We start from the raw sequence: 23,657 nt of genomic DNA, 5'->3' as shown, positions 1-23,657 counted from the left end.
CACAGCCCATGAATTAATTACTCACACTTCGGCAAGGAGGTACCACAATAACTAACAAGAATCTAAAGCACAACACTTTAGCAAAAGTAAATCACTTTAATGAATTAAATATACTCTGACATAACTAAATCACTAAGACAACTAAATATAATCTAGGAAGGACATAAACACTTGCTAACTTGTATTTAATAAATGGAATATAAATGTAAAACCGAACTTAGGTTCACATACCTTTTTCCTCAAATAAATATGGATATTTCTCTCTCATATCTTCCTTGACCTCCCATGTAGCCTCTTTTGAATCATGATTACTCCACAAAACTTTTACCGATGCTAAATCTTTTGTTCTCAGCTTCCTTACTTGTCTATCGAGAATTTCTATAGGTACCTCTTCATAAGTCAAGCCTTCTTTAATTTCGATGGTATCTGCAGGTATTATATGCGACTCATCATGAATGTACTTTCTAAGCATAGACACATGAAAGACAGGATGAACAGAGGACAACTCAATGGGTAGCGCTAGCTTATAAGCCACATTTCCTTTCTTTTCTAGAATTTCATAAGGTCCGATAAATCTAGGGCTAAGTTTCCCTTTCTTAGCAAACCTCATAACTCCTTTCATCGGTGAAACTTTCAAAAACACCTTATCACCAACCATGAACTCTAACTCACGATGCCTCTTGTCAGAATAAGACTTTTGACGACTCTGAGCCGCTTTAAGTCTTTCTCTAATTAGCTGAACTTTTTCCAAGGCCTCACAAACAAACTCTGGACCAATCAATGGCACCTCTGCTGGTTCAAACCAACCTACTGGAGACCTATATCTCCACCCATACAATGCCTCATAGGGAGCCATACCAATGCTGGCCTAATAGCTGTTATTGTAAGCAAATTCTATAAGTGGTAAGTGATCATCCCAATTACCTCCAAAATCTATAACACACGCATGCATCATATCTTCGAGAGTCTGAATGGTCCTTTCTGCCTGGCCATCGGTCTGTGGATGGAAAGCAGTGCTTAAGTTGACCTTGGTACCTAATCTTTTCTGAAATGCCTGCCAAAAATGCGCCGTGAACTGAGGGCCTCTGTCAGATATGATTGAAACTGGAGTACCATGCAATCAGACTATTTCTTTGATGTACAACTGCGCATACTGCTCTGCAAAATATGTCGTCTTTACTGGTAGGAAATGTGCGGACTTTGTCAGTCGGTCTACAATAAACCAAATTGAATCATGCTTACGGTATGTGCGAGGTAGACCTACTACGAAATCTATATTAATCATCTCCCACTTCCACTGTGGTATCTCTATGTCTTGAGCTAGGCCACCAGGCCTCTGATGCTCGGCTTTGACTTGCTGGCAATTTAAACATTTAGCCACATGATCTGCTACTTGTTTCTTCATGCCTTTCCACCAATACAACTCTTTCAAATCTAGATACATTTTGGTAGCACCTGGGTGGATAGAGTACCTTGAACTGTGAGCTTCCTCCATTATGGCCTTCCTAAGACAACCTACATCAGGCACACATAACCGATCATTCAACTTCAAAACTCCATCACTTCCTAGAGTGAAAACAATGATTTCTTTGTTTCTGACTCCTTCTTTTAATTTCACTAAGTACGGATCTTCGCCTTGCTTAGCCTTAACATGCGCAACAAGGGAGGATTGCGCTAAGGCATAAGCAGTTATATCTCCTTCTTCGGTCTCATCCAATCTAATTCCATCATTTGCTAGTTTTTGAATTTCTCGACCCAAAGATCGCCTTTGTTCTGCAAGATGGGCCAAAATGCCTATTGACTTCCTACTAAGTGCATCTGCTACCACATTAGCTTTGCCCGGGTGATAAAAGATATTGATGTCATAATCTTTCAATAGCTCAAGCCACCTTCTCTGTCTCAAATTTAGTTCTTTTTGCTTGAAAATGTACTGGAGGCTTTTGTGGTCTGTAAACACTTCAGAATGCTCGCCATAAAGGTAATGTCGCCATATCTTTAATGCAAACACCACTGCTGCGAACTCTAAGTCGTGTGTGGGGTAGTTATTTTCATGATTCTTTAACTGCCTGGAAGCATAAGCAATAACTTTTCCATTTTGCATAAGAACACAACCAAGGCCCACTCTGGAGGCATCACAATACACTGTAAACCCACCCGGACCTGTCGGCAAGGTTAATACAGGTGTAGTGGTCAACCTCTTCTTTAACTCTTGAAAACTCTGCTCACAAGCGTCTGACCATTGGAACTTAACTGCTTTCTGAGTCAACTTAGTTAATGGAGCTGCAAGTAAGGAAAACCCCTCTACAAACCTTTTATAGCAGCCAGCTAACCCCAAGAAACTCCTGATTTCGGTTGGCGTTGTCGGCCTAGGCCAGTTCTTGACTGCTTCTGTCTTCTGAGGGTCTACTTTTATTCCTTCACTAGATACCACGTGGCCTAAGAATGCCACTGACTGTCTTCATTTTTAAGTGTAGGGTGGGGATTCCTTTATTGTATGTATGTGATTGTATCAATTGACTGTTGGTTTTGTTTTGTTTCATTTTGCTTTGATAATTTTGATGCTGTTAAGTAGGAATCATTGGTTTAAAATAGTTATATGGCTCGTCCCGACGATGGATCCCTGTCGACGGGGTTCTTGAGGGACTGAGTCGAAAAAAAGGGTGGCAAATACGTAGACCCCTCCTGATGACGGATCCTGTAGACAATTTTCTTGAGGGAAGTTAGTCTAGAGAAAACACCAAAAAGATTTTTTTATTTTTTTTTCTTAGATAGTGTAGCAACTCCCCCTTGGTTTTTCTTTAGGCCACGGTTCTTTTCCAAGGGTTTAACTTGAACCGGATATAGGTAGTTTTTTTGTATATTAGGTTAATGGGCTACGAGCTAGAGAATCAAAAGAGAACCCATAGCGTTGACACACCTGAACACAATAGACCCTAGAGTCTAACGCTTAGTCTTATTTGTTGAATCTCACTAAAGTGCCTTAATTTGTATGTTTGTTGCTGAATTGAATGCTCGTAATGGAGCGTCTTGATGAGCCGATCTGGAATGAGTCTTATGCCATGTGTGGTAAGGTTTTTATGTAGTCTATGTATTATACTTGTGTCTAGAACTTGCCCGGTATGTGAGTTGAAGCGGAATTTTAGGTGATGCTCGGTTTGAAAAATGATTTTAGGCTTTCTTTGATCTTTTTGAGCTTAATTGCTTGTCACAAATAAAATTTGTCCCTAGTTAACCCTTTTGAGCCTATAAATATTTGCTTGGCACCCGCATTACGAGCCTATACCCTTTTTGTTCTTAATTGACATTGTTTTGATCCTTTTACCTCTTAAAGCTTTTTAATTGTGAGATGAGCGCTAAAAGAAGTAAGAAGGAACTAAGTGTGGGGTGACTTTTGAGTGGAACCAATAAAAGGAAGAAAGGTGCACTTGTTTTGTAAACTAATACACCACTAGCGGAAATTGAGTGAAAAGAAGAATAAACTAGAAAAAAAGAGAGAGGAATACATTGTGTCTTGTTCCAGCTAGTGGGTATGAATTAATATAGTGCTTAAAGAAGAAGAGAGTATTTGTAGGGTGATATTGTTTATGGAAGTGAAGTGGGTTGAAGAATTTGCGCTAAAGTTGCTCATGTGATGTGTTAAAGTGCTTAGGAGGGTTAGTCCATATTCCGAAATATATCCTGCCCGTCCCTTAGCCCATATTACAACCAGGAAAAAGTCCTAATTGATTTTGGGTCGAGCAAGCCTACATTAGTAGAGATTTGCATTAAGGGCAAGCTTATGGTACCAATTGCTTGCATGTGACTTGTTTTGTGAGGGTGAGTGATTTCTTTGATATATGTGAGCATATGATGCGAATGTTTGGATTGAATTCAATTTTCATTGATGTGATTGTGAGGGCATATGATTCGTGACGGAAAAGCAAGTCTTGACTTCTGTGTAGAGTACATTGAGGAAGTATGAATATTGCATGGAACTTGAAAAGTCGACTTTTGAGGCTAGGATTGTTCACTGCTAGGCGTAATGTATGTAAATTGTTCTGGTTGTAGGGCGTTAGGGGAAATGATTGAGTGAAGGAACCTTTAGAATGTATAGTTTGATTGCTCGAGGACTAGCAATGAAGTAAGTGTGGGTATTGATAATAGGTTAAATCTAGGTAATTTGGCGATTGTTTATGCTCCCACTTGATTATATTCCAATATCATAATATGGTTAATTGATGAAAAATAGGCTCTAATTGTGAATTGTATATATTGTAGGATGAGGAGCCTAGGTGATGCTTTAAACAGTTGTGATTGGAACCATTTTGCAGCAAGAAAGACCCCTCAGAGCTGAGTACGATTGAAGACGAGGAACAGAAGTGATGAAACACAGAACTGGACATGCGCGCCCAGGTGCGCGACCGCGCTACTTTTAGCGCGTCCACGACAGAATCTCAGCCAATTAGTGCGGTCAGATGCGCGTCCAGGTGCGCGGTCGCGCTAGTCCAAAATCCGGGAAGAGTTATTTAGGGGAAGAATTGGAAATCTGGAGAAAAACTCACTTAACCTATATAAAGTCAAGCTCGCCCAAGGAAGAGGGAGGAGGTTTTCATAGTCTAGTGCAAGAAATAGAGAGACAAGAGGCAAGGAGGAGATTTGACCATCAAGTTCTTCTTTTCTTCTCTTGGTTTTTGCTATTTGGGATGAAATTGAATCTATTTGTGATGAACACTAGCATGAGTAGCTAAAACCCATTGTTCGAGGGTCATAGATGAAACATGAATGTTGTTGTTTAAAATTCAACATGACAAAGTTGGTTTATCATATTGGGTTGTTTATTTAATTCTGCTTTTAATTATTTTGCTGAGTAACTAACAGTGAAATACTATCTACGAATCTTTAGTTGAACTCGAAAGTGGGAACTTTAGATTGCATATAGAATTAAATAGGGCAAGTTCTTGAACCCGGGCCTCGGGGAACGGATTAGCAATTGGGATAGACATATACCCAATTGCCTTGCTTGGTTGAAATACAGGAATTGTAAATGCATTCTTGTTAATCTTAATTCCATAGACATATAGGCATTGAGTTAACTTGAATAGGCGAGTAAGAACTCGACAAATTCTTATGAGTAACATTAACCCTGTCAATCAACAATCTAGGTAAATCGATTAGTCCTTTTAAGCTAAGAACATAACACGATTGTTAACTAGCATGTGACCCTGGAATATCCTCTCCTACTGTTTGTTACTCAAAATTGTCATTTGTTTTGGTTAATTGCTCTAGTTAGATTATTGCTTGGTAGTTTAGGTAGTAAAATAATTACATCTCTATTTTGTGAAAAACCTCTTGGATAGATAAATTAATTGAGTTTGAATTAGTCAACAGTTAATCATAAGTTTTCGTGGGAACGATACTCTACTCACTACTCTATTACTTGACGATCACGTGCACTTGCGTGAGTGCTTTTGATCGCAACAGTTCTTCAGTGAGAGACAAGGTAACAACAAAAGCACACCGGCTACGGATGATTTTTCCAAGTAAATACAAGACTTGGAATTGATTGATCCGCAGCTATACAGAGAAAAGAAATGACCTACCTAATGTCAATATACCCAAGGCCCAGCAAGGTGATTAACAAGTTGTTTTGCTTAGTCAAAAACATGGTGGAATGGGAGTAATAAATTTGAAGCACCATAATCAGAATTTAATATGAAATGGTTATGGAGATACACAGACGAAGAACAGAGGCTTTCGAGAAAGTTGAATTAAATATTAGTGCAAAACAATTTGCATAAGAATGAGCCAGGAGGTGCCAATAGTCTCATTCAGCTTAAGCATTTGCCCTCCCATTTTTAAAAAAGATATCAACTTTTAGCCGAAATTTTAGTACAAAATCAGTTTTTTTTCTCTTCTTTTTGGGGTCATTTTCTGCAATGGCGGAACTAGGTTGCTAACAATTTTGAATAAAACGTCAAATTGCAGCTAAAACATGCCATGCAGACAAAAATTAGGTCTTTATGCCGATAAATACCGATTACAAACAAGCAAACAACCAAAAACTTTTTAAACCATAAAACTTACCAGACAAGCTTTGGCTATGAAGCAGCTTTGAGCTATATCAGAAACCTTCTTAATATCCCGCATTACCCAAAAATACAGACACAAAAAGAGAGAGCTAAGATTTAGGAGGAAAAAATCACAGTTTCAGCAAATTCAAAAACCAAAAAAAAGAAGAAGGCCCTGTTGTTTACAGAGTGAAAATGGAAAAGAAAGATATACGTACAAACTTTTGAGAGCAGAGGAGAGTCTCAAAGAGTGAAGGAACAAAGACTAAAGAGAGATTCTTGTGCATAATACTCTGAGTAGAAACCCTCCCGCTTGGAATTTTTTCCCTCAAGTATTGAGACAGTACGAAAATATTAAGCGCCTCCTTCTTCGTTTAGTTTTGAAATTACACACTCATATATAAATAATTTTAATAAATAAAATAAAATAAAAAAATGGGAAGAACAGGGTAAAGGTAAGAATTTTTTTAACTTTTATATTTAAAACTCCAGATTATTTATTAAATTACTCCTATATTAGTGGAAGTAATTGAAGGGAGAGTAGAATGAATTCTATACTCTCGAAAGTAGACATTCTATAAAATGGGATAAATTCAAAAATAGCTAGATTTACAAGTGGATATTCAAAAATAGCCACGATTTCAAAAGTAATCGAAATTTAGCCACTTTTCATGTAAAGATAAATTTGAACAAAACACTATTCAAGAAAAATATTCCAGCATAATATACTGAAGTTCCAACAAAAGTATATTGGAACTCCAATATATTATAATGGAGTTCCAACATAAGTATACTGGAACTCCAGTATATTATAATGGAGTTCCAGCATAAGTATACTAGAACTCCAGCATATTATACTGGAGTTCCAGTATAATATACCGGTCCAGCATAATATGCTGGAAGTTCATATACATGTGCTGCAATCTCCAGTATATTATGCTGGAACTTTTCGCGTGTTGGAGTTCCAGCATAATATGTTGGAAGTTCATATACAAGTGCACCGATCTCCAGTATATTATGCTGGACCGGTCTCTATTGCAGCAAAATAGTGGCTATTTTTCAATGACTTTGCAAACACTGGCTATTTTTAAATGACCAGTCCGAAAACTGGCTAGCCCGTGCTACTTTTACCTATAAAATTGGACTTTTGGGAGTAGATAAATGGGACCTAAGCTCACTAGGTCCAATTCGAGAACCATTGATATTATTTGAAGGTTCTCAAATGTTGATCTTTACAATTGTCTCATCAATATTAAGGGTACTTAATAAATTATTTGATAGATGTAAAGGCAAAGAAAAGTATTTATCGTAGTAATTCATGTAAAACCTCTAAGAGTGAAGGTTCCTTAACAGTGGCATACTCCAAATTTGGAAATGAGGCTCAGCGAATTACTATAGAGTATATGAATTGTAAATTTTGAAGATCGGAAAGGAGGAGTTCTTCCCTATATTTAATGGTCAAGAATTACTCAAAATTGAACTCTTTACACAATACTAGAAGAAAAGGAGGAATATTCTTGCTGAAGGAGAAAAAGAAAAATAATAAAACTTTCAAATAAACACTAATTAATATGACAAAAAGAGATGTAGTCTAACTAGAATTGTGACTACAAGTTTCCTATGGTTCTTATAATTAGGACAGTCAATTATTACTAGCAAAAACCATATAGATTTGAGTTTTTCAAGGGGCAAAGTCATTTCAATTCCCTCCAAGACCAATTGCCTACATAAGACTCAACATCCAACCAAAAACAAGAAATAATTAAAACAAACTCTTCATATTGCTTTCTCCGCAAGTTTAAAGAAAAGCTACAGCAGATAAACCATGAAAACCCCACGTCGAAATTCTCTCTTCTTCATCCTCTCTGCCGCCGTATTTCTCCTTCAACTCAGCCTTGTCCCCGCGATCGCGAAGTTGCAACTCCGTAGGCCCGGTCCAAGTCAGGAAGACATAGATTATATCCACACCAGTTGTCAAAATACGTTATATCCCGAAACCTGCATCAATTCCTTTCAATTTTACGCCGATGCGGTCCAGCAAGACCCGAGACAGCTCGCTTTTTACGCCATCTTGAAAAGCCTACGCAAAACCAAGAGTTTGGCATCTTATATAATTTCCAACGTAGCCGGCTATGAAGCGCAGATACAAGCCCTATATAACGCCGTAAACCAAATACGTGACTCATTTACACAGATGGAAAAGTTGATTGAGTTTGACTGTGGAGGTGAGTCATTAGGGTTTCAGATTAATAAGGTTCAGACATGGATGAGTGCAGCCTTGACCAATATTGACAACGTGACTTGTACGCATGTATTTAAGGATGTTGAGCCATTGAAATCGAACGTATGTGATCGTGTAACAACGGTGAAGGAGTTGACTAGCAACGCCGTTACTTTGGTAAATAACTATGCCAATATGATATATCAACTCCGTAATGAACTATGAATAATTGATGATCGAGTTGATAGAAATAAAGAAAGATGAGTTGATAGATTATTACTACTAATCACGTTAGATTATTGAGAATTTTGTATTTTTTTCATAGAAGTTTAGGTTGCATAGTGTAGTCGTAGGAGAAAAAGAACAAAGAGTATATGAAGAGTGTATTTGGGGACCTCAATCAAACAAAGTTTTTTTTTGTCTATCTTTTTATTTTCTTAACGAGTTCTTACCTTTTCTTCCTCTCGATTACTATCTTGTATAAAACTCAATAAATTTGGTACTAAATCCTTTTTCTTTATTAGAATTTAGAATTTACAATTCATTCTACTACAAAAGTTGAGTAATAAAGTATGAATGTAAATTCTATGCATAAATTACTGCAATTTTTTTTTTTACATAATAAGGCCATTTATTGTATACAGTCTAAATCGGAGAGCTCGATTTCGAAGACTTGATCATATCCCGAGCTCAAGTTCGGGAGCTCGAAGTAAGAATCGAGCCTGGCCGGGATATGCGCACCTCGAGAAGCAAATCGGAGACCCGTCATGATCTACCTCGAGGACAATACAAATTCGATGACACTCAAGAAAGAGCGGAAATTTCTCAAGGACACGTGGATCAGGGCATAAACTAAGGGATAAGATTTGTACGAAATAGTACGAGTCCGTACTAGGTTGTTATACAGGTGTACCAATAGAATTCTTTACCATAATTAGGAATGTACCATATTAGGGTTTTCCCCTCCTATATAAAGGGGACCCTAATCATTTGTAAAAATAATATCATTCACTGCAACAGAACTTTCTACTCTGCCTTTCTCGTTTACTGTGCTCCACAATTGTTCTTCAGCTTTATTATTTTTACTTTACTATTCACACTTTATTGCTCTTAACTCATCTCGAGGCCCCCGAGATAATCGAGCTCGAGGTCCCCATTACTCCAACAACACTGGTTTGGTTCATCAATTCTTCTTACTTAAACCTAATATTACTTGTATATTCACTAGTATTGGAATAAATCACATATCTTTAAAACCACAAATCACATTTAATTGTTACTCACTTTTCGAGGTAAACAGTTTGACGCCCACGGTGGGGCTAAAGATAGTAGTGATTATTTTAGTGCTAGTTTTCTAATAACACATGTAATTCTTTACACTTTTTCTTGTCAAAGATTCTTTGATTTCAGAATATGTCTAGCTCAGCAAACTCACCTGTTCATAACAACGAAGGTCTGGGAGAAAATAGCAGTATAGGGGTTAGTGTACCACCAATCAACCCTGAGGCAGTGCCAAATATGGAGCCAATTGATATCAGTTTATATAATGCTCTAAACGCGGACTCAGACACAGATCCCCTAAGGAATGAACACAGGGAAGCTCGATCTAGTGACCAAAGAGCACGAGGAATGGAAGATGGGGGGATCAGACTCCAAGTGATATTTGAGATGCTGCAGGCTCAACTAATCACCATCGCTCAACTTCAAAGTCAAAATATGCTGAACATGAGAAAACTCAACCTGCTGAACCAGAATCGAAGATCAAACGGAAATAACTTGAGGACTGACCCCACCATCATAAGGATGCTCGAAGAGCTCGCCAAAAGAATTGAGACCGAAGAAAAGAAGATTGAAGAAAATGACAAAAAGGTGGAGACATACAACTCTAGCGTCAATCAAATACCGGGAGCACCTATGATTTTGAAAGGACTGGACTCGAAGAAGTTCGTACAAAAACCATTTCCCCAAAGTGCGGCTCCGAAGCCCATCCCGAAGAAGTTTTGGATGTTAGACATCCCAAAATACAACGGAACCGCTGATCCCAATGAGCACATCGCCACATATACTTGTGGCATAAAAGGAAATTATTTGGAAGACGATGAGATTGAGTCTGTTTTGCTAAAAAAGTTGGGGAAACTCTGTCTAAGGGTGCCATGATTTGGTACCATAAATTACCCCCGAACTTTATCGATTCGTTTGCCATGTTGGCAGACTCATTTGTAAAAGCACATGCCGGTGCCATAAAGTGCAACAAAGAAGTCCGATGTATTCAAAATAAAGCAAATGGAGAACGAGATGCTGAGGGAGTTTGTATCCCCTTTCCAGTCAGAACGAATGGAATTACCACCGGTCTTTGTTGACTGGGCCGTGCAAGCCTTCACTCAGGGGCTAAATGAACGAAGTTCGATAGCTTCAAAGCAGCTGAAGAAGAACTTGATTGAGTATCCCGCTGTGACTTAGGCGGATGTACATAACAAGTACCAATAAAAAATTAGGGTCGAGGATGACCAGTTGGGAGCCCCCTCGGGCTTAGTTTATCCAAGTAGGTTACTAGCAAAGAAGTCAGGAAATGCAGACAGGGGGTCAAGGTCAAATAAGGAAAGATATCAACCATATGTCGAGGATTGAAGGAACATTTCAAGGCGTAACATACCTCGAAATGATCGAAGAGCAGATCGAGGTCAAAGTTCCCGAGGACTCATGAGCAAAACTGGGTTTAATAGGCACTCAGGACCAACGGAGGCACCTCGATTATCGGAGTACAACTTCAGCATCGATGCTTCGGGTATCGTCTCAACCATTGGCAAAATTAGAGATACTAGATGGTCCAAGCCTGTATGGACCGATCCTTCTCAGAGGAACCCTAACTTGATGTGCAAGTATCATGTTACTTATAGGCATAGGACCGAGGATTGCAGACAGCTTAGAGAGGAGGTAGCCCGGTTTTTTAACAAGGGGCATCTTCGTGAATTTCTCAGCGACCAGGCCAAGAACCATTTCCGAGAAAGAGACGCAAACAGGAAGAATAAACCTAAAGAACCTCAACATGTCATTCAAATGATCATCGGCGGAGTCGACATCCCATAGGGACCCATATTCAAATGTACCAAGTACCTATCACAAGGGAGAAATGGACTCGAGACTACATGCCCGAGGACACCCTCACATTCAGCGAGGAAGACATCGAGGTCTTATCTCAGCCTCACAATGATGCACTAGTAATTTCTATCCTTTTAAATAAAGTTCAAGTTAACGTGTTCTCGTGGATCCAGGTAGTTCAGCAAATATAATCAAGTCAAGGGTCGTGGAGCATCTCGGGTTGCTCGGTCAAATCATACCGGCATCTCGAGTCTTGAATGGCTTCAACATGGAAAATGAAACAACAAAGGGAGAAATCATCCTCCCAGTCAACGTGGTCGAAACCATACAAGACACCAAATTTCATGTCATCGAAGGTGACATGAGGTATAATGCTTTGCCTGGAAGGTTGTGGATCCATAGCATGAGGGCGATGCCATCGACCCTTCATCAAATGATGAAGTTCCCAACAAAGGATGGCATGAAAATAGTATATAGAGAGCAGCATGCAGCTAAGGAGATGTTTGCAGTACATGACTTAGCACCGGTATCGACACCATCCACATCGGAAAAGTCAAAGGACGAACAGGTAGCCAAATAGAATTCACAGCCTATACCCTCGGTTGAGCCCGAGGGATAGGTGTTCGAGGAACAGGTGGTCGAGGACGAAAATTTCCTCATCCCCTGAGCCTTCGTTTCCCCCGAGGAATCGGATGCGACGAAGTCCACGGTCGAAGAACTCGAGCAGGCCATATTGATCGAGCATCTTCCTTGATTTCTTCGCTTGGTTCCACTTAGATATGACAGGGATCTCACCGGAGATAACTACCATCAACTAAGTGTCAATCCCGAATTTAAACCATTGAAACAAAAGAAGAGACCTCAGTCCGAGGTAAAGCATGCATTCATCAAAAAAGAGGTAACAAAACTTCTCAAGATAGGATCCGTTAGAGAAGTAAAATATTCCGAATGGTTAGCTAACGTAGTGATAGTTCCTAAAAAGGGGAATAAACTTAGAATGTGTGTAGACTACAAAGATTTGAATAAAGTATGCCCTAAAGAATTCCTTCCCATTGCACAACATCGATCGTTTGATTGATGCTACGACCGACCACGAGATCCTTACCTTTATCGATGCCTACTCTAGGTACAACCAAATTCAAATGAACCCGGAGGACCAGGTGTGAGCACGTGATTTTTGCTTCACAAAAACTACTCCAAAAGAAATCAAATATAAAACAAAATTCTCTTGGTGTACAATTTTTAGGATTTGCGTGGCATTTTTGGATAATTGTTTGTGTTTTTGTCCTTAAATGTTTACTTTGTTTGTAGTTAATTGAAAAAATACAAAAAATAAATAAATACATGTTGCATATCTAGGATTTAATTATGCATTTAAGAAATAATTAAACCATTAATTGGCTCTAAAAGGAAAATCATAAAAATATGCGTTTTATTCTATTTGTTATCATTGTGTGATTTTATTTTAAGGTCTTAATTTGTGTGTTAATTGTTGTAAGTGTTAATTAATATTTGTGTAGTTTTATTTTTGATTTTACAATTTAATTAGGATTTGTGTTTAAATTAAAAAATTAAAGAAGAAAAAGGAAAAGAGTTCAAAAATGAAGAAAATTCGGACTGGGCCAGTTTTTAAAAAGAGAAGTCAGGCCCAAAGGTTGCACCCCCTACCTGGCCCAAGTCTGTCAACCCAAAGACCACCAAACGACGTAGTATAGGGCAAGAGCTACGTCATTTTGATGGTGCCCATCCAGTTAATCTCAAAAGACAACCAAACGACGCCGTATTGGCATTTTCCATCTGGACCGTTGATCAAATAGATCTAACGGTCCAGTTCAGTTCTTTCATTAAACCAAACGACGCCGTGTGATTGTATTTAATCGGGTCCGTTCATTGCTTTTGATCTAATGGCTCCCAGGCCTTCCCTCATGACCCGACCCAATCCCGTCTGAGACCGACCCAATCCCCACTCAACCAAAACGACACCGTTCCCTTAAGTAAAGAGATCCTGGCCATCAATCTCACCTGATCCAACAGCCAGGATCCATCCCTCCCCTTCGTATATAAGCCCTCAATATCACCCCGCACCCCAAATCAAACACCCTACCTCGTCTTCCTGTTTATCATCGTCTCAGAGACGAAACCCCCCAAACCCTAGCCGCCCTAGCTCCCCTTCGCCTGAAACCCGGCGGCAACAATGCCGCCGACCACCACCTTAACACCCTAAGACCATCTGACCACCCCCGTTCCAAATATGTTACTCGTGGTTCGAATCTTCCCCCATCTTCTCGAATCTTCATTTGAAGATTCGAGCCAAACGGAAACCTACCCCAACCCACCCCAAATTCATACCAGTTACTCCCCTGACCTCACTTGTAACCAAACCAAGCTTGGTTTGGTTCGAATCTAACCAGAAACCTTCAAGCCCCAAATCGACTATATGAACCCTAAAAAATCCAAAACCTTAGGGTCTGTCCGATTAAATGAAGGGTTGGGGTCTAATAGACCTTAATCAAGGTATTCTCAGTTGAGAAAACTTCGATTAAAGTCCGTTCGACCTCAAAGAGGTCAAGTCCGGTTCGAGACTAGGTCATTTTTGTTTTTAAGATTCAGAGGTATTTTTCCTTTCCTTCTTTCTGTTCATGTATTCTATGTGTATCTCGTTGCCTATTTTAGTAGTTTGTGTGATTTTTCTACTTTTCTTTTAATTAATTCTGTTTCATCTTCAATAGACCTTTTTATTTGGTCCAAATCTGTCATTTGTTTATGTTTGCTGTAATTATTATGTGTGTAATCGATTAATAAGTTGCGTCGATTAGTTAGTTTCCAGTTAATCCATGATTCTGTCAATAACACTGAAATTACCCGAATTGCCTATTTCTTTGTTGCTGATTTGTTCAGTGTCAATTTTAATACGTAATCGACTAATTAAGCTTCGTTGATTAGGTCGTTCGTATAGTTTGAATCATTCGGCATTCTGTTGTTTATAGTTTTCAAATTGTTAGTTATCCGATTAATTCAGATTCTGTTTTGATTAGGAGCATTGTTCTGAATCCCTGGAACCTTTATATTTGATGTATTTTCTTCCTTAAAGTACTAGCTTAGTTGGTTATAGCTGTAATCAAATCAGTTTTGGTTAATTGTTAGTTAAACAGATTTCAGAATTAAGATTTTAATACAGTTGAATAGTTGTATTAGGAGGCAGTAATATTAAGGGGTTTTAGGGCTGATTTAGGAATGAAATAGTTAGGATTATATTTTAATATTAGTGCTTTGTTAGTGGAATATTAATTAATACACTAATGGGGAACAAAAGGGAATGAGGGCTGATAATAAGGAAAAGATTGCCTTAGTGGGATTTAAAGTGAAAAATCAGATTTTAGTGGAAATTCTGATTTGAATAAAAGAGGGGGTCGGGCAGACTTGTATAAAAGGTGTTGGAGGGGAGTTAAAAAAGGAGAGGACTTTTAAAAAAACCTTGAGGAGAAGGAGAGAGAGAATAGCAGAAAGAAAACTAAGAAAAAAGAGAGGAAAAAGGAATCTGGGAGGAGATCTTGGGTTTTGAATCAGTTTGAAGAGAGAGTTTAAGGGCACAAGATACTATTCCATTGAGTCCTAGACAGAATATAGGTTCCAAACACTGGTTTTTGTCCTTTGATTGTTAAATCTATTTGGCAGTCCATTGATTCTGCTTCTGACTTTATCCGAACTCAGTTTGTTCAATTACTGGGTGTTTGTGTTGTTATTGGTATTGCTGGAATTCTGCTGGTCTGTTTAAATCTGTTGCTGGTTTATTTCTGTTGGTCATTGCTGGTTATTGCTGTTGTTGTCTGCTACTGATCTACTAATCCTCACCTTCTTCTTCTGTTCTATTATCAGGTACATTACTTTGAATCACCTCGACGTTTGATTATTAAAGTCGAAATAAAATGGACAGAAGATTTCTGTATTTAATTATAGAATAATTGTATTTTAGTTAGATATTAGCTATGTGTTTCCAGTTATATGAAGGGTAGAGGCATGTTGTATTAAGACTATTCTTGTAAGATCATTGATTAACAGCTAGATAGGGCATAACGTTAGATTACGGACCTAAGATCCTTAACATGACGTGAATATATGTTAATACAATATGCCTGTTTAATTTGAGCAAAATTGTTAGATTGTTGAACTATTTGACGTATTTTCGTAGGAATTGCATAGTTATCAGTTTTAGTTTTGTTAATTCATATGTTTAAAATAATGTAGCTTCGGAATCACATCCAACTCTAAATTGGTAATTAGTTAATGTGGTGAATCGATTTAATTGGTTGGTAAAATCTAGCTTTGAACTCACGAATATAGGAATAGAAGTAACTTGAAGTTTGTGATTTTTTTTCTTAGTAATAAAAATCCGTAAGTATTAGGCAAATATAATTGGTTAGTAATTTCGTATAATCCGTAGGTTTGATATATTTGAAGCGCGATTCAATATAGTAAGGCTAAGTACACTAATCCCATAGGTTATTTAAATTAATGATCAAGCTTAAGCAAACTTTCGTAATCATTAGTAATTAAGGTTGGCTTAGTTTCAAGTATTTGAAAACAATTAGTTCCATCGGTTTATTTCATCTAATAAGGTGGGTTTAAATTAGTTATAGGATAATTAGTTTCTTTTTTTTGAAAATATATTGTTTGTCAATTCCGTCTTTATTTATAATTTCAATTTCAGTAGTATTGGCTTATAGAATAGGGTATGAAACAATCTTCTTTTATGCAAGTTTGATTGTAATTTTCCGGTTGTGTTTTGCTTTAATCCGATAAATAAGTGATGACCTTTTTAAGCATGTAATTAACTAGGATTTTTCTCTTTTATTTTAGAGACAAACTAAAAATAAAAAATGTAGTCACTTAAGGATTGTCCTTAAAATAAAGGAGGTGTGCCTCGCCACAGTAAATCACAAATTGCGGGGCCCTCAATAAAAGGACTCAATAACCGGATAGACTTTGGAGTTGGCCATCTAGTGAATTTTCACGGCCTCTTCCCAAAAATAACGATACAATAGTCTCTTTAGGACGCGCCTTAATTAATCTTTCCTTCCTAAACTCGGGTGTGCATTTATGCAACCCAAATCTCGACAGAGTCGAAATGTGCCAACGACCACGTGTACACTGGTTGTGACGTGGTTCGAGATGCATTTCCACAACGCTGTAATTCTCCGTAAAATAATAACAATAATAATAAAATTGATAAAAGCGGTTCAAAGTTAAAATTCGCATATAAGTTCTTAATTGTTAAAAATCAGATAAATAAGCCGAATATAACAGTTGAGCGACTGTGCTAGAACCACGGAACTCGGGAATGCCTAACACCTTCTCCCGGGTTAACAGAATTCCTTATCCGGATTTTTGGTTCGCGGACTGTTAAACAGAGTCAATCTTTTCATCGATTCGGGATTCGACCGGTGACTTGGGACACCATAAATCTCCCAAGTGGCGACTCTGAATAAAATAAACAAATCCCGTTTCGATTGTTCTTTAATTGGAAAAACTCCTTTGTACCCCCGTGGGTGCCGGAAAAAGGAGGTGTGACACCAGGAAAAGACTTCGTTCATCACGAAGTATGGTACGTATTGTTATAATGTAATGCCTTTCGGGCTGAAAAATGCAGGAGCCACGTATCAAGACCTAGTTAATAAGATGTTCGAACATTAAATAAGCAAATCCATGGAAGTTTATATTAATGACATGTTAGTTAAGTCCCTACGCGCAGAGGACCATTTGACCCATTTGCAGGTGACCTTCGATATCCTAAGAAAGTATAACATGAAGCTCAACCCAGAGAAATGCACTTTTGGAGTCGGCTTGGGCAAGTTCTTAGGCTTCATAGTGTCGAACAGGGGTATCAAGATCAACCTTGATAAAATCAAAGCTATCGAGGAAATCACCATAGTGAAGAATGTGAAAGTTGTACAACGGCTGACCGGATGGATAACTGCCCTATGCCGATTTATCTCGAGATCATCAGATCAGAGCCATCATTTCTTTTCCCTACTCAAGAATAAGAATAACTTCGCATGGACTCCGGAGTGCCAACAATCCTTGGAAGAATTAAAATGATATCTCTCAAGCCCACCCCTACTCCATACTCCGAAGGGGGATGAAACACTCTACTTGTATTTAGCCGTGTCCAAGGTGGCTGTAAGTGGCGTGTTGGTTCGATAAGATCAAGGTACATAATTTCCTGTCTATTATGTAAGTCGGACCCTAGGAGATGCTGAAACCAGGTACCTATATTTGGAAAAGTTAGCTCTTGCATTAATAAGTGCATCCAGGCAATTAAAACCATATTTTCAATGCCATCCTATATGTGTATTGACTATGTACCCACTTCAAAATGTCATGCATAAGCCCGAATTATCGGGAAGATTAGCCAAATGGGCTATCAAACTTGGAGGGTATGATATCGAATATTAGCCTCAAACAACTATCAAGTCTTAAATTTTGGCAGACTTTGTAGACGATTTCGCGCCTGCCCTCTTACCCGAAGTAGAAAAGGAACTCTTACTAAAAACGGGTACATCATCTGGGGTATGGACCCTCTTCACAAACAGTGGCTCGAATGTGAAAAGATCCGGGCTCGGCATCATTTTAAAATCGCCTACGGGCGGTGTCATTAGGCAATCTATCAAAACTTCTAAATTGACTAAAAATGAGGCCGAGTATGAGGCCATGATTGCATGTCTCGAACTGGCCAAGGGCCTTGGGGCAGAGGTAATCGAGGCAAAGTGTGACTCTCTTTTGGTAGTAAATCAAGTAAACAGGAGCTTCGAGGTTCGAGATGATTGCATGCAAAGGTACTTAGACAAACTTCAAGTGACATTGCATCGCTTCAAGGAATGGACAGTGGACCATGTACCCCGAGAACAGAATAGCGAGGCAGATGCACTTGCAAACTTGGGTTTATCGATTGAAGAAGATGATATCATCCCGAGCACTGTTGTCCACTTATCGAGGTCGGTGGTCGAAGAATGCCATGTAGAAATTAATTCAACAAGTTTAACGTAGGATTGGGGGAATAAGTACATCGACTACTTGAAGCATGGGAAGCTCCCCATGAACCCAAAATAGTCGAGAAAACTTCGAGCCAAAGCAGCTCAATTCTCAATTGATGAAAATGGAACGTTGTATAGAAGAACCTTCGATGGACCATTGGAAGTGTGCTTGGGACTCGGGGACACCGATTATGTATTACAAGAAATCCACGAGGGCACTTGTGGGAACCATTCTGGTGCCGACTCTTTAGTTCACAAGGTGATCAGAGCAGGGTATTATTGGGATAGCATGGAAAATGATACCAAGGAATTCGTTCGAAGGTGTGATAAATGCCAAAGATTTGCACCAATGATCCGTCAACCTGGTGAACAACTCCATTCGATCCTATCCTGTGGCCATTCATGAAATGGGGGATGGACATCGCCGCCCCCTACCAACATCACCAGGTAAAGCTAAATTTATTTTGTTTATGACTGACTACTTCTAAAAATGGGTAGAAGCACAGGCATTCGAGAAGATAAGAGAAAAAGAAGTCATCGACTTCATATGGAACCACGTCATATGTTGGTTCGGGATACCTGCCGAAATAGCATGTGACAATGGGAAACAATTCATCAGCAACAAAGTAACAAAATTCCTCGAGGACCATAAATTTAAAAGGATTCTATCAGCGCCTTACCACCCAAGTGCAAATGGTCAGGCAGAGTCCACAAACAAAACCATTATTCGAAACTTAAAGAAAGGGTTAGGTGATGCAAAGGGGAAATGGAGAGAAATATTGCCCGAGGTGCTATGGGCATATCGAACGACATCGAAATCGAGCATGAGGGAGACCCCATTTTCTTTGGTATACGGGTCCGAAACATTGATTCCAATTGAAGTCGGGGAACCAAGCATCAGGTTTCAGCATGCCATCGAGGACTCAAATCACGAAGCTATGAACACTTCTCTCGAACTACTAGATGAAAAACGCGAGGCCGCATTAATTCGAATGGCCGCACAAAAACAAAGGATCGAAAGGTATTACAACAGAAGGACGAACCTTTGATATTTTTGAGTCGGGGACTTAGTCCTAAGGAAAGTCACTCTCAACACTCGAGACCCAAACAAAGGGAAACTAGGCCCCAATTGGGAAGGACCGTGTTGTGTCCTCGAAGTCATCGGGAAAGGATCCTGCAAATTAGCACAATGGAAGGCGAGCAGCTACCAAACAACTGGAATGTACCGTTGCTCAAACGCTATTACTGGCGAGGTATGACCTTCCCCCCTTTTCCATTTGTATTTAAAACTAGCTCCTTGCAGATGTTCGATTGGAAACATCGAGGCACCTTTCAGCTCGAAGACCTTAGGTTTTAAATCATGTGTTGCACTCTTTTTCCCTTAGATCGGGTTTTGTCCCAAATAGGTTTTACCGGCAAGGTTTTTAACGAGGCAACATCTATATGCTACCTAAGGAATATTTAACGAGTATTCAAGGCTCCTTTTCAATCAACCTCGAACACTGGGGACATCACCCTTGGAGGATGCATTCTCAAAGAAAGCAATTCATGCCAAGGAGGTCCTCGATAGGGGAATGTTGTAATGGGCCAAACAGTCAAATGAACCGTATCTATATAGAATAGTCCAGCACCCAGCGACAAAACATGTACGCATTATTTGAAGAAGCATTCTTATTATATCAAAAAACTTTGTGCCTCAAAGAAGTCTACTATTTTCACAATTTAACGGCTCAAGGGCCAAAACCCCGAATGTACCCAAATACTCGGGGACTGTCATCGACAATCGACACATCGAGTCATCGGACACTCGAACTTATAAGACCTCAAAGAGGCACACTCAAACTTATAAGACCTCAAAAAGGCACACTCGAGCTCACAAGACCTCAAAGAGGCATCCTCTCGATATTAAGGCCAAGACCATCACACTCAGGGACTAAAGGCTACGGCTATATAAGAGACTACCGTCATAGGAAAAGGCTACGACCGAAATAATGCAGCTCGGAGACATCTGACTTCTACCATAAAACTAAAAGGCCTTCAAATACTTCGAAAAAATTGGTTAAATCAAGCTACCCTCGGCAAAATCAAATTATAAGGGGCTTCGATAAAATCATCCCTCGAATAACATGAAGGCTTTGATAACATCAGCCTTCGAAAAAACCTCAAAAGGTATTCGATTAACGTTGCATATCAAATTACAAACGAGGTTCCAATCAATCAAACCTTCGAAAAAATCGAACGAATATGAATACAAAAAATACATGCTAAGGCATACCAAATTTTTCACTAAGTCTTTAGTCGGAAAGAGGGAAACACTTATAGCCATTTTAGAGGCCGAATTGGCCCTACCTAAAGAGCCTAAGGGCCAGCCCAAAAGAGCCTAAGGGCCGATATTTAAAAGCCTAAGAGCCAATGTTTAAGGAGCTTAAAAGCCGAAACACACCATGCTCAAGACCTTACCTAGCTTGAACTCAAAAGTCCTTCACCCTGAGCTGACGTCGAATTAACTTAAGACTCGGCTCGAAGTTCGAACCTTAAGGGGTAACCTAAGGGTGTTATATTCTAAGTCCAATAAATCAGACTGATCGTCAACAACACCAAATCTCATTTCAAAAGTGAAGGCAAGGCGTAATTTAACACAAAAACAAATATGAAGCAAAAGTCTTTTATATTCTAGAGATGGTCCAAAACACATTTATAAAACTCCCCCATGGAGCCTATACATAAAATTAAAAAGGACCTAGTCTATCGTCGGTGTCACTCGCTCAGGGGCAACATCTACCGAAACTACATCTTCGGTGGTCTGACCTTCGGCAGCCTGATCTTTGGAGGCCTCTTCTCCCTCGGGGACTTTGTCTTCATCCTCCCCACTCTCGGAGCCGCTGACAGAATCCTCATCAATAGAGGGCGGTGCAACTGCCTCTTCTTCCAAAGCCTTCACCTTCTCAATTTCTGCAGAAAGGTCAAAGCCTTTGGCATGCACTTCCTCGAGAGTATGTCTTCAGAATTCCAGCCGAGCATGATTAATGGTGTCGCACCTCCTTTTTCCGCACCCGCGAGGGTACAAGGGAGTTTTTCCAATTAAAGGACAATCGAAACGGGATTTATTTATTTATTTCAGAGTCGCCACTTGGGAGATTTAGGGTGTCCCAAGTCACCAATTTAATCCCGAATCGAGGAAAAGAATGACTCTATATTACGGTCTGCGTACCAGAAATTTGGATAAGGAATTCTGTTAACCCGGGAGAAGGTGTTAGGCATTCCCGAGTTCCGTGGTTCTAGCACGGTCGCTCAACTGTCATATTCGGCTTGATTATCTGATTTTATACAAATGTGAACTTATGTGCAAATTTTATCTTTTTACCGATTTCATAATTATTATTTTACGAGAATTGCAACGTCGTGAAAACATATCTCGAACCACGTTACATCAATGCACCCGTGGTTATTGACATATCTCGACTCCGTTGAGATTTGGATTTGGGTCACATCAATGTGCACCCGAGTTTAAAGAGATAACGTTATTAAATCGCACCTAAAGTGACTAGCGTATCATTATTTTAGGAAGGCCGTGGAATTTTGCTAAACGGTCCATCCCGAAGTCTAAGCATTTTAAAGCAAATATTTACTGAGGGCCCCGCGATTTTTGTATTTTTCGGCGAGGCTCATCTCATTTTTATTTTTAAGGATAAACCTACAGTGACTACATTTTTTCTATTAAGTTTGTCTCTAAAACAAAAGAAAATACCTCAATTAATTACATGCTGAAAAGATGTAACTTATTAGTTATTAGTTTACGGTTAATGCGAATGGAAAATTGCGATCGAGTTTGTTCAAAGAAAAACTGCTTTCATTCTATATTCTTTTATTCAATAATACTAGAACATGAGATTGACACACCATAATATCAAAACAGATTAACTATTTTTCGATTAATTTAAACTAACATTATTATATGAAGAAGTTATACATATGTAACCTTATTACTCATTAATCAATCAACTACATTTTTATACAAAGAGAGGAAAATTAATATTCAAACACAAATCTAAACAGGAGGAATTCAATAGAAACAAAGCCTGATTAATATTTCATTTTTTTCGCTTCAAGCCAAGAGTGTACAAATGTGTACCTGGAAATGGCAGTACAAGAAGAAAAGAAGTAGGAGAGTAGTATGTAACACAGCAACATACAGCAGCAGAAAGCCCAACACAGTAGCTTCAACACCTCAGTCCAGAAATCCCAGCAACACGGAGAAAACTAGTAAAAATGGAGAAGACAAATAGTGCGGAAATCTCTCTTTATTTTTTTATTTCTAGATTTGAACTCTCTATGGTGTTCTTCCACTCTCAATATTTCAGAAAATTTGTTTCTATATTTTTTACTCTCTTCAAAATGAATTCTGTCCCTGTATATTTTGTGTATCCAGACTGTATATCGAGTGTATACTGCTCTCGCCGCCCCCTCTTTTCTTCTTCTCTCTATCTAGTTTTTCCTCTTTTTTCCACCACCTCTTCCTAAATTTTCTCTTCTATTTATAGCAAAATTTTCGAAATTTTCAGATTTGTTTTTTTTATTATTTTATTATTTTTTTAATTAAAAGAAATCCCACTTACAAATTGCTTTTATTTTTTTAGAAAAAGAAATCCCACCTTTATTTACTTTTATTTTTAAAATTCCAACTTTAATTACTTTATCTTATTTAAAATCCCACTTTTTATTTTTTTAAAAGAAAATCTCACTTTATTTAACTTTTCTTTAAAAAACAAACTACTATCTTTTCTTTTTCTTTTAAAAATGCTACTTTCAATTACTTTAAATTTTTTAAATTTTAAGATAGCTTTATATTTATTTTTTAATTCCAACCTCATTTTACTTTTAATTTTTTTAAAACTTTTTACTTTTTTTAAATTTTCTACATTCTTTTACTTTTTTTTTATTTTTTATTTTTTATTTTTTTAAAATCATATCCGAAATTACTATATATATATATTTTTTTTAAAATAAAAATAATAAATAAAATAAAATATTTTCGGATTTTTTTATATATAAAAAAACAAAAAATAAAACTATTAATAGTGATAATTCACTTTTTATTTTTTTATTTTTTGGTTTTGTTTTGTGTTGGACAAAAATGAAGAAGGGGTGTTGGGTTAATGGAGCGGACCGGATCGACCCGGTTTAAAACGGACCGGGTCATGGGGAAAGTTAGGCAATTATTTGGGCCTGTGGTTTGAAATTGAAGAAGTGGCCCAATCC

General features: G+C 38.3%; 1 protein-coding gene and 1 pseudogene across 1 annotated transcript; one reads left to right on the top strand and one right to left on the bottom strand.

Moving 5' to 3' along the window:
• LOC107789367 (DNA (cytosine-5)-methyltransferase DRM2-like) overlaps positions 1-6,126 on the bottom strand; it is a 29,096-nt pseudogene extending 22,970 nt beyond the window's left edge.
• A 1,642-nt stretch (positions 6,127-7,768) lies between these two features.
• LOC142181077 (pectinesterase inhibitor 7-like) lies at positions 7,769-8,493 on the top strand. Its single transcript, XM_075253209.1, has one exon. It carries the CDS (start codon positions 7,873-7,875, stop codon positions 8,491-8,493), a length of 621 nt encoding a protein of 206 aa, XP_075109310.1. The 5' UTR covers positions 7,769-7,872.
• The last annotated feature ends 15,164 nt before the right edge of the window (positions 8,494-23,657 follow it).

Source organism: Nicotiana tabacum, chromosome 5 (assembly GCF_000715075.1).
Source record: "Nicotiana tabacum cultivar K326 chromosome 5, ASM71507v2, whole genome shotgun sequence".
In the NCBI taxonomy this organism is placed as follows: domain Eukaryota; kingdom Viridiplantae; phylum Streptophyta; class Magnoliopsida; order Solanales; family Solanaceae; genus Nicotiana; species Nicotiana tabacum.
The sequence above is the reverse complement of the archived record's forward strand: the minus strand, read 5'-3'. Positions and strand labels throughout refer to the sequence as shown.

What these genes read in the sequence shown, in the direction of transcription:
- LOC142181077 (XM_075253209.1), top strand. Translation starts at nt 7,873, where the DNA reads ATGAAAACCCCACGTCGAAATTCTCTCTTCTTCATCCTCTCTGCCGCC.